Source organism: Oncorhynchus gorbuscha, linkage group LG17 (assembly GCF_021184085.1).
Source record: "Oncorhynchus gorbuscha isolate QuinsamMale2020 ecotype Even-year linkage group LG17, OgorEven_v1.0, whole genome shotgun sequence".
Lineage (NCBI taxonomy): Eukaryota > Metazoa > Chordata > Actinopteri > Salmoniformes > Salmonidae > Oncorhynchus > Oncorhynchus gorbuscha.
The window spans coordinates 24,384,141-24,403,059 of NC_060189.1; the positions used below are offsets into that span (position 1 = coordinate 24,384,141).

Consider the following 18,919-nt stretch of genomic DNA (forward strand, 5'->3'; position numbering starts at 1 on the left):
CAACCCAGGTTATGATGCCATGTCATCTTGTAACTGTACATCAACTGTACATCAACTGTACATACAGGCCGTGCGTTTATTTATGTGTAACTCTGTGTATGTTGTTTTTGTCGCACTGCTTTGCTTTATGTTGGCCAGGTCGCCGTTGTAAATGAGAACTTGTTCTCAACTGGCCTACCTGGTTAAATAAAGGTGTTCTCAACTGGCCTACCTGGTTAAATAAAGGTGTTCTCAACTGGCCTACCTGGTTAAATAAAGGTGTTCTCAACTGGCCTACCTGGTTAAATAAAGGTGTTCTCAACTGGCCTACCTGGTTAAATAAAGGTGTTCTCAACTGGCCTACCTGGTTAAATAAAGGTGTTCTCAACTGGCCTACCTGGTTAAATAAAGGTGTTCTCAACTGGCCTACCTGGTTAAATAAAGGTGTTCTCAACTGGCCTACCTGGTTAAATAAAGGTGTTCTCAACTGGCCTACCTGGTTAAATAAAGGTGTTCTCAACTGGCCTACCTGGTTAAATAAAGGTGTTCTCAACTGGCCTACCTGGTTAAATAAAGGTGTTCTCAACTGGCCTACCTGGTTAAATAAAGGTGTTCTCAACTGGCCTACCTGGTTAAATAAAGGTGTTCTCAACTGGCCTACCTGGTTAAATAAAGGTGTTCTCAACTGGCCTACCTGGTTAAATAAAGGTGTTCTCAACTGGCCTACCTGGTTAAATAAAGGTGTTCTCAACTGGCCTACCTGGTTAAATAAAGGTGTTCTCAACTGGCCTACCTGGTTAAATAAAGGTGTTCTCAACTGGCCTACCTGGTTAAATAAAGGTGTTCTCAACTGGCCTACCTGGTTAAATAAAGGTGTTCTCAACTGGCCTACCTGGTTAAATAAAGGTGTTCTCAACTGGCCTACCTGGTTAAATAAAGGTGTTCTCAACTGGCCTACCTGGTTAAATAAAGGTGTTCTCAACTGGCCTACCTGGTTAAATAAAGGTGTTCTCAACTGGCCTACCTGGTTAAATAAAGGTGTTCTCAACTGGCCTACCTGGTTAAATAAAGGTGTTCTCAACTGGCCTACCTGGTTAAATAAAGGTGTTCTCAACTGGCCTACCTGGTTAAATAAAGGTGAAATAAAATAAATACAAATCAAACACAGTGATCATAAATGTTGACACTGTATATGACAAGAGTTTTATGATATGGAAAAGTGAAGTGCGCATTTGGACTCTCGGCTTGCTTGTAAGACTTGAAAGCAGTATTTATTATAATCATCAACGTCTCATCTTTAAAAATACTTTGAGTCTTCTTAATTTACAGTGTTTCCCTCAATCAGAAAACAAAACATTTTCAAAAGTTGCCCAATTAGCAGGAGGGTTTAGGGCAATTTCTCAGAACGGCTGTCGTCAGTCAAAACCCATACAACACCGTGAAGGGCAGAGCCTGAGCTCTGACGTCATTTATAGCATGTTGTTGTACAGCCACTACGTTCCAATTTAGGCTTTTATCAGTGCCCAGATATGCAATTCTCAACATGTATACGGGTAGGTAGTGTAACGGGTTAATAGCAGAACATTTAGAAAAGTGCTCCTCCACAAAGAAGGTATGGCTCGGCTCACAGGTGACAGCGGAAGAACAGCTTCTTCCATTTCTGAGTTGTAAACGTGTTTGCTTCCTATAGGGGGATTTGGTGCAACGTTTGAAAAAGAACACAGGTATAAACAATGAATTAGAGCCACACATGAAGTATTTATCCATATTAAAGGTCTAACGTGATGTCGCTGGGAGCAGCCCTGAGCCAATGTGAAACCATTTCCATTTAAGTGCTATCTATTTAATGACCATGAATAATTGAGGCTGCCATTTTTCTTGAGACCAGTTGGGAAACACCTCTCTCTCATCTCCCATGACCTTTGTCGGGAAAAGTGAACTAACATTTTAGTCAAACTTAGTCTGGTTCACATGCAGTTACGAGAAAAAGGAATCATCCCTGTGTTAGTATCAACTACAGGTAGCGGTCATCAAAAACACTCACCTTGCATTTCTTCATCCCAGAGAAGTACCATCACATACTTTGCATCAGGCACCATGTCACTAAATAAGTCTTCACACTGATGTTCCCTACAACCATGGTGGCACTCAATTAATACAAGGACGGTTAAATGTTATAAGACATGAAAACTGCATTCCAGTGTGGAACAAAAGCTCCCTTCTTTTCCGTGAAGCAAAAACACACTATCCAATAGGATATAATCCCTGGCTCCTGGGAGAGGCAGGCTAGTTTGCTCAGAGATTACGAGTCGGCCGCCATGTATTGAGCCTGGGTTCATTCAGCAGAGGAATAAAGAGACAGAGACAGAGGGGGGGCAAAGCGCTGATAACAATGGATCTGTAGGCTCTTCAAACAAGCCGCCCAGCCCAAATCCATGCCCTCTTCCATAGGCGTCTGATTATAAGGTTATCCCACCCTCCCTGAGCTCCTGTAATTGGATTAGTCTCAGAGATTGCTGAAAATGAACTTCGGCAAATGGAATACAGCTCTAAAACAAAACTCCTCGTAGAGTTTAAAAAAAAAAATCCAAATTACAAAATGATGGAGTGGAGTGTGACAAATGCACGCCAATGGCTTCTGTTTCTCCGGTGACAAGGTTGTCCACCAACAGTACCACCACCACAGCTGAAGACAGTGGTTGTGCCTCTGTGTGCCTTCACCTACAGGTGAGGCCTGCTCTCTGGGCCAGACTTGGCACCAGGTGGCCATCCTGCCAGTAGGCCAATGCTACTCTAATCAAGGATGCCCAGCTGGAGCTGCCAACATCTGCTACCCATGCACTTGGTTGGCTAAAGGCAGGCTCTGGTCTGGGCACATACTGCATGAGCTGTGACCTTGAGGCAAGGAACGTTTCAGAGATCAAACACAGAATATGAAGAGGTTAATGGAACGAACAGAGAGAGACCACTGAACCCTAAAAGGTTAAAAGACACTTTAAGACACTCTAAAGCATCTTTAACTCTAAAACATCAGATGGATCATAGCATTTCCTGATATCTAAATATGGCTGTTGTACCACTATCAACCCTCCATTACTTGATACCATTTTTCCATCTCTTTGGGCTTCAGTAGGACTTAACCCATAGATTGTTCAGTCCTCAGTACAGAGCGGCAGTCTACTGAGCAGCAATCAGCAGCGTGCTGTTGTGTAAGTGAGAAATGATTGACAGCGTGCCACGGTGTTCCCATTTATTTCTTCTTCGGAGCTGTTTTCTGTCAGAACGGTTATTGATTTTTCCATAAAGTAAGAAAACAAGTACCATTGAGAGGTCAGCACAAATTAAACCAGAAGATGTAAAGCCCTCTGTGTCCCTATTATTGGTTACCACAGACGTCTTCTCCCTATTTTCTTTATAGCCAACAGATAATGAGATCATCAAGGGGAACACCCAGTGGAGGCAGGTGTCTAGCAGTGGGATGGACATGGGAGGAAAGAGACCAAGCAGATTTACACACAGGCAGCACCATGCACTGATATGGGACCAGCCTATTGCGCCATGGTCCTACTTTCTATTTACGTACTAATGTAGTATACTGGCACTGATGATTGCCTCTCTGTTGATGGTATCAGATGTCAGGCTTGATCATTTATGTAAAAATGTTGACCTCTGGCTGAGGCCTACAGTGGCCAGGCAGGACTGTATAAGCCTGTTTCGTAATCCCATTATTATAATTAATATGACAGCATGATAATTGATTGGTTCCAATGTCACTTATAGAAGGTTGTATATCTCATTTTGAACAAATAAATGCATTGGAATGCAGTCAGTTGAACTCAGGACAACTATAACTTCAATTATCAAGAATAAGATAGAAATTAATTTTGAAACCAATCAATACCTCACCAAGTGACATTCATTTGTGACAATATTTCTCCCAACAAAGTAATGAGCTGAGTGATGCCTTGCGGCCAAAGAATCAGTGAGCCCTCCTGACTGATCACCTCAGAGAGAGAGAGAGAGAGAGAGGAGATGAGCAGGAGAGGGGGATGTCATTCATTTTTTATGTCAATTGAATACTTGAAGGTGCAGAAGCATCAATGTGATACACTTTTTGTTTTAGATGGGGCCACATTGACAACTAGATGAAGGGGCCACAATATTGACAACTAGATGAAGACAGGCAGTATAGATCATTTTAAATGTCGCTGTGTTTAATTGCCTCTGTCAGATAGTAGTTATGCCCATGACTTTTATATTACGGGCCAAACTGCCTCAGTAACTTCACCACATAAAGGGTAAATGGAGCACGTGATATTTAAGGGTGATTTGCAGTTTGACTTGGTCTGTGTCAACAAAGGCTAACAATAACATATTTTACAATGGATATGTTGTAAATATTGCAAAGGTTGCAAATATGATGTAATATTTAGGAAATGCTCAATGAAACCTCTTCATGTAAAAAGTAAGACTTTTTCAGTATCCTAAAATATTCTATCCTATAGGATGTTAAAATGATTGTTTTGCCACCCGCCTCCTCCTAAAATGGCCGTTCCAGGGTGTTCTCTGTGAAGGAGTCCTACTCAGGCCATGAGTGCTGCTTGGTTTTGATGGCCTCAGCCTCACTGAGGCAGCAGCCATGGTCCATGGAGTGGAGGGAGGAGTCACAGCGGTGTTTCCATCCCTGACGTCGGAGGATCTACCTGCGCTGCTACAGAAGGGCTCAGAACCATCTCCTCCCAGAGCTCCTCTGCTCTGGGAGGAGAGCTTGGAGCTTGGCCTGCTCTGAGGTCTGCTCCAGGGCTGACACCGGGTCATGCACCAGCTCATCCATCATGCTGCTGGGGGAGAGGGAGAGAGGAATACAGGTAAGCTGGTGGATTACAACTCCAGTATTTATGTCAATAGCACATGAATATGATGAATATGGTGTAAGTTGATACTAGCTTATAGGTGCGTCTAGGATAGAAGGACAGTGTAAGCTGCTGGTGTCAACTACAACAATCAGCATCCTCAGATGTTAAAGCATAATGCAGATGACTATGAAGGTGTTTTTTTCAACTAATATAACAATGATTTGGACCCATTTTAAATGCACAACAATACCTGCATGTACATAACGCTACCTGCATGTACACATTAACGCTACCTGCATGTACACATTAACGCTACCTGCATGTACACATTAACGCTACCTGCATGTACACATTAACGCTACCTGCATGTACACATTAACGCTACCTGCATGTACACATTAACGCTACCTGCATGTACACATTAACGCTACCTGCATGTACACATTAACGCTACACATTAACGCTACCTGCATGTACACATTAACGCTACCTGCATGTACACATTAACGCTACACATTAACGCTACCTGCATGTACATAACGCTACCTGCATGTACACATTAACGCTACACATTAACACTACCTGCATGTACATAACGCTACCTGCATGTACACATTAACGCTACACATTAACACTACCTGCATGTACATAACGCTACCTGCATGTACACATTAACGCTACACATTAACACGACCTGCATGTACATTTATTGAAGAATAATGGGAAAATATTGTACAATCCAGGTGTCCAAAGCTCTTAGAGAAAATAACTCTTACTCAGAAACTCTAAGCTGTAATCGCCGACTCTAACTTGTATTGCACCGGGGGGGGGGGGGGGTTGAATACTTATCTAATCGAGATATATTACTCCTTTATTTCCCATTAATAAATAAAAAATCTTCCACTTTGACATTACAGAGTATTTTGTGTAGATCATTGCCAAAAAAATTTTCAATAAAATCCATTTAATCCCACTTTATAACACAACCAAATCTGTGAAATGTAAATGGGTTTGAATACGTTCAGAAGGCGCTGTATACAGTATATCCTATTTCGATTTTCCTCTGGACACTTTACAGTGCATTAGAAAGCATTTTTACAACAGCTCTCAACGATACAGTTCTTAAGCTCTTAATACAGTCATAAGATGTCATAAGGTGAATGCACCAATTTGTAAGTCGCTCTGGATAAGAGCGTCTGCTAAATGACTTAAATGTAAATGTAAATAACGCTACCTGCATGTACACATTAACGCTACACATTAACACTACCTGCATGTACATAACGCTACCGGCATGTACACATTAACGCTACCTGCATGTACACATTAACGCTACACATTAACACTACCTGCATGTACATAACGCTACCTGCATGTACACATTAACGCTACACATTAACACTACCTGCATGTACATAACGCTACCTGCATGTACACATTAACGCTACACATTAACACTACCTGCATGTACATAACGCTACCTGCATGTACACATTAACGCTACACATTAACACTACCTGCATGTATATAACGCTACCTGCATGTACACATTAACGCTACCTGCATGTACACATTAACGCTACACATTAACGCTACCTGCATGTACACATTAACGCTACACATTAATGCTACCTGCATGTACACAGTAACGCTACACATTAACGCTACCTGCATGTATATACCGCTACCTGCATATACACATTAACGCTACACATTAACGCTACCTGCATGTACATAACGCTACACATTAACGCTACCTGCATGTACACATTAACGCTACACATTAACGCTACCTGCATGTACATAACGCTACCTGCATGTACACATTAACGCTACACATTAACGCTACCTGCATCTACATAACGCTACCTGCATGTACATAACGCTACCTGCATGTACACATTAATGCTACCTGCATGTACACATTAACGCTACACATTAACGCTACCTGCATGTACACATTAACGCTACCTGCATGTACACATTAACGCTACACATTAACGCTACCTGCATGTACATAACGCTACCTGCATGTACACATTAACGCTACACATTAACACTACCTGCATGTACATAACGCTACCTGCATGTACACATTAACGCTACACATTAACGCTACCTGCATGTACACATTAACGCTACACATTAACGCTACCTGCATGTACACATTAACGCTACCTGCATGTACACATTAACGCTACACATTAACGCTACCTGCATGTACATAACGCTACCTGCATGTACACATTAACGCTACACATTAACACTACCTGCATGTACATAATGCTACCTGCATGTACACATTAACGCTACACATTAACACTACCTGCATGTACATAACGCTACCGGCATGTACACATTAACGCTACCTGCATGTACACATTAACGCTACACATTAACACTACCTGCATGTACATAACGCTACCTGCATGTACACATTAACGCTACACATTAACACTACCTGCATGTACATAACGCTACCTGCATGTACACATTAATGCTACCTGCATGTACACATTAACACTACACATTAACGCTACCTGCATGTACATAACGCTACCTGCATGTACACATTAACGCTACCTGCATGTACACATTAACGCTACCTGCATGTACACATTAACGCTACCTGCATGTACACATTAACGCTACACATTAACGCTACCTGCATGTAAACATTAACGCTACACATTAACGCTACCTGCATGTACACATTAACGCTACACATTAACGCTACCTGCATGTTCACATTAACGCTGCACATTAACGCTACCTGCATGTACACATTAACGCTACACATTAACGCTACCTGCATGTACACATTAACGCTACACATTAACGCTACCTGCATGAACACATTAACGCTACACATTAACGCTACCTGCATGTACACATTAACGCTACACATTAATGCTACCTGCATGTACACAGTAACGCTACACATTAACGCTACCTGCATGTATATACCGCTACCTGCATATACACATTAACGCTACACATTAACGCTACCTGCATGTACATAACGCTACACATTAACGCTACCTGCATGTACACATTAACGCTACACATTAACGCTACCTGCATGTACATAACGCTACCTGCATGTACACATTAACGCTACACATTAACGCTACCTGCATCTACATAACGCTACCTGCATGTACATAACGCTACCTGCATGTACACATTAATGCTACCTGCATGTACACATTAACGCTACACATTAACGCTACCTGCATGTACATAACGCTACCTGCATGTACACATTAACGCTACCTGCATGTACACATTAACGCTACCTGCATGTACACATTAACGCTACCTGCATGTACACATTAACGCTACACATTAACGCTACCTGCATGTACACATTAACGCTACACATTAACGCTACCTGCATGTACACATTAACGCTACACATTAACGCTACCTGCATGTACACATTAACGCTACCTGCATGTACACATTAACGCTACACATTAACGCTACCTGCATGTACACATTAACGCTACACATTAACACTACCTGCATGTACATAACGCTACCTGCATGTACACATTAACGCTACACATTAACACTACCTGCATGTACATAACGCTACCTGCATGTACACATTAACGCTACACATTAACACTACCTGCATGTATATAACGCTACCTGCATGTACACATTAAACGCTACCTGCATGTACACATTAACGCTACACATTAACGCTACCTGCATGTACACATTAACGCTACACATTAATGCTACCTGCATGTACACAGTAATGCTACACATTAACGCTACCTGCATGTATATACCACTACCTGCATATACACATTAACGCTACCTGCATGTACATAACGCTACACATTAACGCTACCTGCATGTACACATTAACGCTACACATTAACGCTACCTGCATGTACATAACGCTACCTGCATGTACACATTAACGCTACACATTTACGCTACCTGCATCTACATAACGCTACCTGCATGTACATAACGCTACCTGCATGTACACATTAATGCTACCTGCATGTACACATTAACGCTACACATTAACGCTACCTGCATGTACATAACGCTACCTGCATGTACACATTAACGCTACCTGCATGTACACATTAACACTACCTGCATGTACACATTAACGCTACCTGCATGTACACATTAACGCTACACATTAACGCTACCTGCATGTACACATTAACGCTACACATTAACGCTACCTGCATGTACACATTAACGCTACACATTAACGCTACCTGCATGTACACATTAACGCTACCTGCATGTACACATTAACGCTACCTGCATGTACATAACGCTACCTGCATGTACACATTAACGCTACACATTAACACTACCTGCATGTACATAATGCTACCTGCATGTACACATTAACGCTACACATTAACACTACCTGCATGTACATAACGCTACCGGCATGTACACATTAACGCTACCTGCATGTACACATTAACGCTACACATTAACACTACCTGCATGTACATAACGCTACCTGCATGTACACATTAACGCTACACATTAACACTACCTGCATGTACATAACGCTACCTGCATGTACACATTAACGCTACACATTAACACTACCTGCATGTACATAACGCTACCTGCATGTACACATTAATGCTACCTGCATGTACACATTAACGCTACACATTAACGCTACCTGCATGTACATAACGCTACCTGCATGTACACATTAACGCTACCTGCATGTACACATTAACGCTACCTGCATGTACACATTAACGCTACACATTAACGCTACCTGCATGTACACATTAACGCTACACATTAACGCTACCTGCATGTACACATTAACGCTACACATTAGCGCTACCTGCATGTACACATTAACGCTGCACATTAACGCTACCTGCATGTACACATTAACGCTACACATTAACGCTACCTGCATGTACACATTAACGCTACACATTAGCGCTACCTGCATGTACACATTAACGCTGCACATTAACGCTACCTGCATGTACACATTAACGCTACACATTAACGCTACCTGCATGTACACATTAACGCTACACATTAACGCTACCTGCATGAACACATTAACGCTACACATTAACGCTACCTGCATGTACACATTAACGCTACACATTAACGCTACCTGCATGTACACATTAACGCTACCTGCATGTACACATTAACGCTACACATTAACGCTACCTGCATGTACACATTAACGCTACACATTAACGCTACACATTAACGCTACACATTAACGCTACACATTCATGCTACACATTAACGCTACACATTAACGCTACCTGCATGTACACATTAACGCTACACATTAACGCTACACATTAACGCTACACGTTAACGCTACATGTTAACGCTACACATTAACGCTACACGTTAACGCTACACGTTAACGCTACACATTAACGCTACACATTAACGCTACCTGCATGTACACATTAACGCCACCTGCATGTACACATTAACGCTACACATTAACGCTACCTGCATGTACACATTAACGCTACACATTAACGCTACCTGCATGTACACATTAACGCTACACATTAACGCTACACATTAACGCTACACGTTAACGCTACACATTAACGCTACACATTAACGCTACCTGCATGTACACATTAACGCTACACATTAACGCTACCTGCATGTACACATTAACGCTGCACATTAACGCTACCTGCATGTACACATTAACGCTACACATTAACGCTACCTGCATGTACACATTAACGCTACACATTAACGCTACCTGCATGAACACATTAACGCTACACATTAACGCTACCTGCATGTACACATTAACGCTACACATTAACGCTACCTGCATGGACACATTAACGCTGCACATTAACGCTACCTGCATGTACACATTAACGCTACACATTAACGCTACCTGCATGTACACATTAACGCTACACATTAACGCTACACATTAACGCTACACATTCATGCTACACATTAACGCTACACATTAACGCTACCTGCATGTACACATTAACGCTACACATTAACGCTACACATTAACGCTACACATTAACGCTACACGTTAACGCTACACATTAACGCTACACGTTAACGCTACACATTAACGCTACACATTAACGCTACACATTAACGCTACCTGCATGTACACATTAACGCTACCTGCATGTACACATTAACGCTACACATTAAAGCTACACATTAACGCTACACATTAACGCTACACATTAACGCTACCTGCATGTACACATTAACGCTACACATTAACGCTACACATTAACGCTACACATTAACGCTACACGTTAACGCTACACATTAACGCTACACGTTAACGCTACACATTAACGCTACACGTTAACGCTACACATTAACGCTACCTGCATGTACACATTAACGCTACACATTAACGCTACACATTAACGCTACACATTAACGCTACACATTAACGCTATCTGCATGGACACATTAACGCTACACGTTAACGCTACACATTAACGCTACACATTAACGCTACACATTAACGCTACCTGCATGTACACATTAACGCTACCTGCATGTACACATTAACGCTACACATTAAAGCTACACATTAACGCTACACATTAACGCTACACATTAACGCTACCTGCATGTACACATTAACGCTACACATTAACGCTACACATTAACGCTACATTAACGCTACACGTTAACGCTACACATTAACGCTACACGTTAACGCTACACATTAACGCTACACGTTAACGCTACACATTAACGCTACCTGCATGTACACATTAACGCTACACATTAACGCTACACATTAACGCTACACATTAACGCTACACATTAACGCTATCTGCATGGACACATTAACGCTACACATTAACGCTACCTGCATGTACACATTAACGCTACACATTAACGCTACCTGCATGTACACATTAACGCTACACATTAACGCTACACATTAACGCTACACATTAACGCTACACATTCATGCTACACATTAACGCTACACATTAACGCTACCTGCATGTACACATTAACGCTACACATTAACGCTACACATTAACGCTACACGTTAACGCTACACATTAACGCTACACATTAACGCTACCTGCATGTACACATTAGCGCTACCTGCATGTACACATTAACGCTACACATTAACGCTACACATTAACGCTACACATTAACGCTACACAGTAACGCTACCTGCATGTACACATTAACGCTACACATTAACGCTACACATTAACGCTACACATTAACGCTACACATTAACGCTACACGTTAACGCTACACGTTAACGCTACACGTTAACGCTACACATTAAGGCTACACGTTAACGCTACACGTTAACGCTACACATTAACGCTACACATTAACGCTACACATTAACGCTACTTGCATGGACATAAACTCAGCAAAAAAAAGAAACGTCAGGTCCCTTTTTCAGGACCCTGTCTTTCAAAGATAATTCATAAAAATCTAAATCACTTCACAGATCTTCATTGTAAAGGGTTTAAACACTGTTTTTCATGCTTGTTCTGTTTTTTTGTGTGTGTTTAGCATGTTATTATTGTTTAATAAAAAACAAAAACAATAGCAATAATTAAGTAAATAACAATAAGAAATAAAATAACAAAAAATATAGGCTACCCGTAACAGAAAAATAGTTATAAATAATAGAATAGAATAGCTGTATTGTTCTCTTTAAAAAGAGAACTTCCCAGAGGGTAATAATTAAGCAATAAGGCATGGGGGGGGGTTATGGTATATGGTCAATATACCACGACCCTTATCCGTGGTATATTGACCATATACCACAAACCCCGAGGTGCCATATTGCTATTATAAACTAGTTACCAACATAATTAAAGCAGTAAAAATAACTGTTTTGTCATACCTGTGGTATCCGATCTGATATACCACGGCTGTCAGCCAAACAGCATTCAGGGCTCGAACCTCCCAGGTTATAACAGTACATACATCATGTCAGGTCAACTTTATGTTTTTTTGACCAGGCAAGCAATAGATGCCTACCTGTAGGCCAATAATATAGTTAGAAAAATAATTTCCAGTGGTTTGCAGAAAACTTCCCTCAAAGTGACATTGTTCCTTGTGTGTGGAGCAAGACCAATACATTTAATTGTATATAAGACTTTTAAAAACTATAGATATTAGTGTTTTTATAATGTCTAGCAAGTGCCAGTAATGGAAGTTTTCCTCCAAACCAATGTGTGGCTGAATGAAGTGAAAAGTCATTTACCACTCCTTTCATCTCTCAGATGAAGGCTGGCCTAATAATGAAAAAAAGAAAAGTCTCTGTGAAAATGAGCACAAAGGCCATTTAATCTCTCTCATCTTCCTCTTAATAACTGCAAATTTCCCTTTGGGCCCATGGGAGAGGGCCTCTCTGTGCCGCTGCCACCTTATCTGTCCCCTCCATATTTCAGCGTGCCGAGCGGCTTCCTCAGTACCAAGCCCCCGGCCTCCTCTCGCCGGGCCTGTGGGAGAGCTGGGCTCCTGGGCCTGCCATTGTTCTGGCCCGGGAGGAAGTCCGGGGAGAGGCCTGAGAGCCGGAGAGGGGCAATAAAAAAAACCTGCCACCGCTTCATTAAGCGCCAGCCTTTCACAAGCAAACATATCAGAAACAGACCCCTTTCAGAGGCGGTAATTAGCAATTTGGTAACCTTGCCCCCTCAGGATATACAGTTTCAATTTAGTCGGCAGGACAGCTTTAGATTCTAAGGCACTTAATATTCATTGTTTCTACCGCCTTCCCAATTTCTCAGCTTACATTGTCTAGCCTTTCACTGGTGATATGTTTTATCTGTCATGTCATTCTTCATTTCAAGTACATTTTTACAAATCATTTTCAAAGGGATTTGTCAAGAATGCATGGGATATGATAGCAAAGCGCTCTTCAAGAAGCACCAAGCCGAAAATCCTGCAGAGTTGTGCATGCTTGATTAAGTTGAGCAGTAAATAGTCCATATCTGAGGTAACTCCTTCCAGCCAGTAGCTCTGCCACAGAGGAGACTCTCCTCTCCACAAGAGAGGGCATATGGGCATTAGAATGGCAGGGCAACAAAAGCAAGACAAGAACATATGCAAGAAATGCATCATATGTCAAATGTGACTGTGATGACCAATGGATATTGTTTTTAAAAAAGGCCATCCTCAGACAGTCATTCAGGCACAGCCTGTGCATCCTTATGGTCTAGTACTTTCTGTTTGATCTGGTTTGAAGGACCAGTGTTAGAATAGATGTCGAAAGACATATTTGTTTTTTTTTACAGATAGTTGAAGTATTTTGTGATTAGTTCCCAATTGGGCCTGTAATACTGTAGTTTTACAATATAGGACAATGTTTTATAATGTCTAATAATTTAACAGTATGGTAAAGTATCATTGTTGGTACTGCTATACTACTTATTTTTCTGCCTGGATGAGAGGGCAAATGTTTGCAAAGTGTTTAATAACCCAAACCACACGCTTTACCTCAGGGGGCAAGAATAACAGTTATCTGGGCCACTCTGAATCCTTTGTTTCTAAATGCTACCCATTCCATTGCAATCTGCTTTGTCTAATAAAAATAATTGATTTTTGCCTCTCACATAAATGAAAAAGGAATGTGATTAAGCATTTTGTCTCAAAATCTAAATTCCAAGATCCTCATCAAAAATGGAAAAATACGCAATTCATTAAAGCCAAAAATAAATGGCTTAAATTGTAAAAAGAGGGACAGGGAAATGAAATAATGAATGTCCGAGTGAGCTATCTTTCCCAGGCAGAGTGTCACTAGGGATGTAAACTCCCAGCCAGCAGAATGAGCTACCTATCTGTGAAAAGACTGACTGTTCCATCCTATTTGATTTGGTTTCCCTATCATCTCTTAAGAAGATGTCAGCCTTGCTTCGTCTATTCTGAGCCTTTATCAACCCACAGACGCTCCGCTGCAAAAAGGGGAGCCGCATTTCAATGCCTTTCAAGGAGCAACACTAAAGAATAAGTGTTATGCGATAAAAAGAGGGTTGTTAAATAGATCTGTCTATTTGTATGGTAATAATGATTGCTTAAAGACCTGGGGCGTCGTGACTTGTAGAGCAAGGAAACAAATCTGTATTCAGGTATTGTGTGAACATGCCTCTCCAAATGACCTTGTGAAACTTTTACATAGTAAGAAATTAGTTGCATGCTACATTTTTTCATTTCATTTTCTTTTTTTTTCTCTGCACTAGTCAGACTGAAAGCAGCTTGGGGTGGGAGCAACCTGTGGCTGCTCAGCACAACTCACTGTCTAATGATTAGATAGAAAATGGGCCTCAATGGGCCCTAATTGATTCAATGTTTCCCACAATTATTGTTTGTTCTAGTCACATTCTGGGCTTACAGATGACTCAGTTAGTAATGTTGACAAGGTCAGAACAATTTGCTTCAGAGAAAATCATCCTGACATTTCCATTCCTTCAAAAGGAAATAGTCCTACCGTTTTAGTAATCATTGTTGATTAAATAATCTATTATCCTTAGTTTTTGCTACATACATGTTTTGCACTATAAATGAATGAAATATGCCCATTGATTCTTGAAGATCATGACTTGCAACTGCCTCATGATCTTAGTTCAACTGACGTACACCTCAAAACATGTCTTCAAACTATCATTTTCATATCATGGATGGTCTGTCCTTGCATCCATAACTCTGTCTATAAAGGTGAGAGTGGTTACATTTCTCCAAGACCATCCCTCAGCTTTTTACCAAAACAAACATGGGTGACCTCTGTTATTGTTTCAACTAACGATTCTAGCTTTAAATTCTAGCTACAAAATTGGCTGTATGACAAAAAAAACACAAAGTAAACAATATGACTAAAGCCAATAGAGAACTCTCATTGGGATTCAAAGCATCCTGTTTTCTGGCCCCAGATGGCAAAAGCTATGAACAACGTTATTTGAAAAGCTCCACAGACCTCCGGAGCATTGTTTTTGTTGTTAATAAGGAACTCAAACAGTTGTGAGTGTGTTCGTTGTGGCTCTGTACCTGGAGACCTCGTTGTAACACATTGTTTCAGGTGTGTTGTTTGCTACAGTTAGTGATGTCAGTTAGTCCCAACAAAGTTAGTTCCAGTTAGTCCCAACAGGGTTGACATGTCAACTTGGCAGAGGGGCAGGCCAGGGTTCACCTCAGGCATTTGATTCCTTATCTCCCCTATTGATATCTCAGTCTTGTGTCAGTACAAACAACAACAGCCTAGCCGATGACGTCGGCCAGAGAGTGGCTGATGAACATGATTGATTCTTCAGGCACACCAAGGGATGAGTACAACAATGACATGAACACGTGATGAAAAAGCTCCCTTCTCTCCATAGAGCAGCTGGAGTGAGTCAGGGTGTAAACTTTGTGGCCATCCCTCTCAATAAAAAGGACCTAATAAAAACACACAATAAAGGCCATGTCCATTTATTCAAATATCAATACAGCTTGTGACATTTTTCCCTGAAAAGCAATGAGGTTCTCTGTATATTCTCTGTGCCCCCTACATGCCTCCAGAGAGTGTATTGGGAAGGAAGTGAATTGAAGACCTGGGGATAAAATAGCTCATTTCCCCATTAGCAATCACTGGTTGACCTGTGAGTAATCTCTGTAACCCAGAAGTAAAAACTTGTGTAATTGGGTCAGCTGCATGATTAACTTATGTGTTCATTTGTGTTAGAAATTGAGTGCCCTTCTGATCCATGTGGGCACACAATCAAAGCCAGGGGTGCAACTTTCACTGGGGAAAGTTCAAACAGGTGTTCAAACAGGTGCAGTTAATTAATACAGGTAATGAGTGGAGAACAGGAGGGTATACAACAATCAGATGTAAACCTCATATCTGAGGCTATTATATAAACAGCGTTATGGTAATGTGGCCACACTGTCTCCCAAGTTGTGACAAACGGACCAGTTCGTAGCTGGATTCTTCACCCATCTTTTATACTTTCTCCGGAACATGAAATTTGTTCGTACCTCAAGTTCTGTGAGGTGGAAGAAATTCCTTTGTCCTCCATGAAAATCTACTCCCTCTATACTGTGTGTCCATGAGGAGGTCTTCTCAGGAATTTACGACCTTTGACCACAGCAGCCTAGTTGAAGGAGGCAAGGGGGAGGCCGGGAGAGGGGGATGGGGTTGCTATACCCAAAGAGGCCAACGTCATGGCACTGGTCAATCTCCAAAGCATTCCTAGTCGATCGCCAAGCATTTCTTGTTAATAAAACAACAGTAAAGCATTGCCAATATGCGGTGATAATGTATTGGGTCTATAGCTTACTGCACAAACCTACATTGAACACCAAACGTTGGCTTCTACTGAATGATGGAACAGCTATTTCCATGTTCAAATGTTATGGGATGCAATTGCTCCATTGTTTCTGATGGTAAGCCTACATTATCATCAAATAGCCAGAGTAGCCTACTTGGCCACTGTTAAAATATTAACTTAAAGCAGGTTCAACCTAAGTGTTCACAGTAAACTTGCCGGCAGTTGCACAGAATTTTCACAATGTTTAAGTTTGCTCTCAGCAGACCTGAAATTTTCTCAGTGCTGAAAATAATTAGAGGGTACATTGCTTGAGGCATAGCAGTTTAAGCACCGCCTTCTCCCAATCCTGATAGGTCATGTTGGCCAACCCAGCTCCCCATGCCTGGCTTCAGTATGGCCTTCCCCAGCCTGGTCACACGCTTCCATTTATCTGGTGAGATAACAAAGAGTCTGTCAGGAGGCAGGGGGAGGATGTTTTGCTCTGAAACAGCCGAGCTGGCAGGTAGAGAGACCTGTAATGCACAAGACTGTTTTTAATTATTCTTGCTGGGGGAACACTATTTCATCAAGTGCATGATTCCACAGAAGAGAGGAGAGCCCCAGCCGCCTATATTTCTTCCAATCAAACAGGGGAAAAAATGAGTGGGTGCCATCAAATCCCAGAATAATGCCGCCAGATTTGATGTAAAAAGAAGAACTGATGGACAAATACAGGAAGGAAAGACACGTTTAATGACATGTTTTCATGAGCTGAGATTGGAAAACTGACAGAGAAAAGCAGTCTCTTGGCTGGAATATAAATTGTTGTGCGCTGTAAAAGGGCTTTTATCTGGAGTGAATATGGGACACAATACATAGGTCAGGGTTAAGTCATTTTCTCTGGCAAGTTAAGTGAATAATGAAGGCGAGCCCACGTGCAGAATGAGCAGTGCTACTGCCAGTTTTGTCTTCATTTATTAAGCCAAATCTCATGATTTTGGCGTTGCCACGGCGGGTGCTCTGGCGCGCACCAGTGGACGACATATCGCTTAATTTACACAAGGGAATGAAAGCAGGGAATGGGAGGACAAAACAACCTGCTGACGGGAAGAAGGGATTTGCCAACATGGAGGTGAGCGGAAGAGCAGGCAGAGGGGTGGAAGAGAAAGGGATGGATGGAGGGGGGTGATGAGGAGAGAGAGGGGAGTAGTGGGATGAAAGAGGGGGGGGGGGGGCTGGTCTTCTCAGTGGGCACGTAGATGGGGGCTGGTGTGTACATCTGTAAGTGGTAGCATAATGTGGAAACACATGATTAGGTAAAGACTAAGGAGAGAAAGAAAGAGAGGGGGGGGGGGGGCGTGAGGGACTCACCACTTCTGATCACATGACGGCTCTGGTAAATCTGGTAACTCCAGTTTATCACACACACACACACACAGACCAGAAACACACATGCAATCAAGCTGTAATTGACTTCAAACCTGATGGAGGGTCTGTTCTGACAAGGCCCTTGTTTTGCTCTGTCCCCTTTCCCAATTTGAATCACTTAGAATACGTCACTCCAGTGAAGGGGTGGGGGGAGAGGAACTATTATCATCACACTGGCCATACAACAGGTATTTCTGGCCACAGACATCAGGAGCCTGTAAGACTGCTATCTCTAACTGTTGTGGTTGACAACCACATTACAATCATGTATCGTTTGCCACACACATTTAAAATCTTGTGTGATCTCTGACATTTCTATACTTCTTCATTTATTGATTAAAAACAATAAAACAATTCTGCATTGTGTGTATTGTTTTTATT

At 41.7% G+C, this 18,919-nt stretch overlaps 1 protein-coding gene across 1 annotated transcript in view; it reads right to left on the reverse strand.

The window, feature by feature from the left end:
- Positions 1–13,255: 13,255 nt before the first annotated feature.
- Positions 13,256–18,919, reverse strand: part of LOC124001387 (filaggrin-2-like) — a 35,751-nt gene continuing 30,087 nt past the window's right edge. Inside the window, exon 4 of the mRNA XM_046308139.1 lies at positions 13,256–13,395. Coding sequence (XP_046164095.1) covers positions 13,256–13,395 — 140 coding nt within the window. The remainder of the gene's footprint in view (positions 13,396–18,919) is intronic.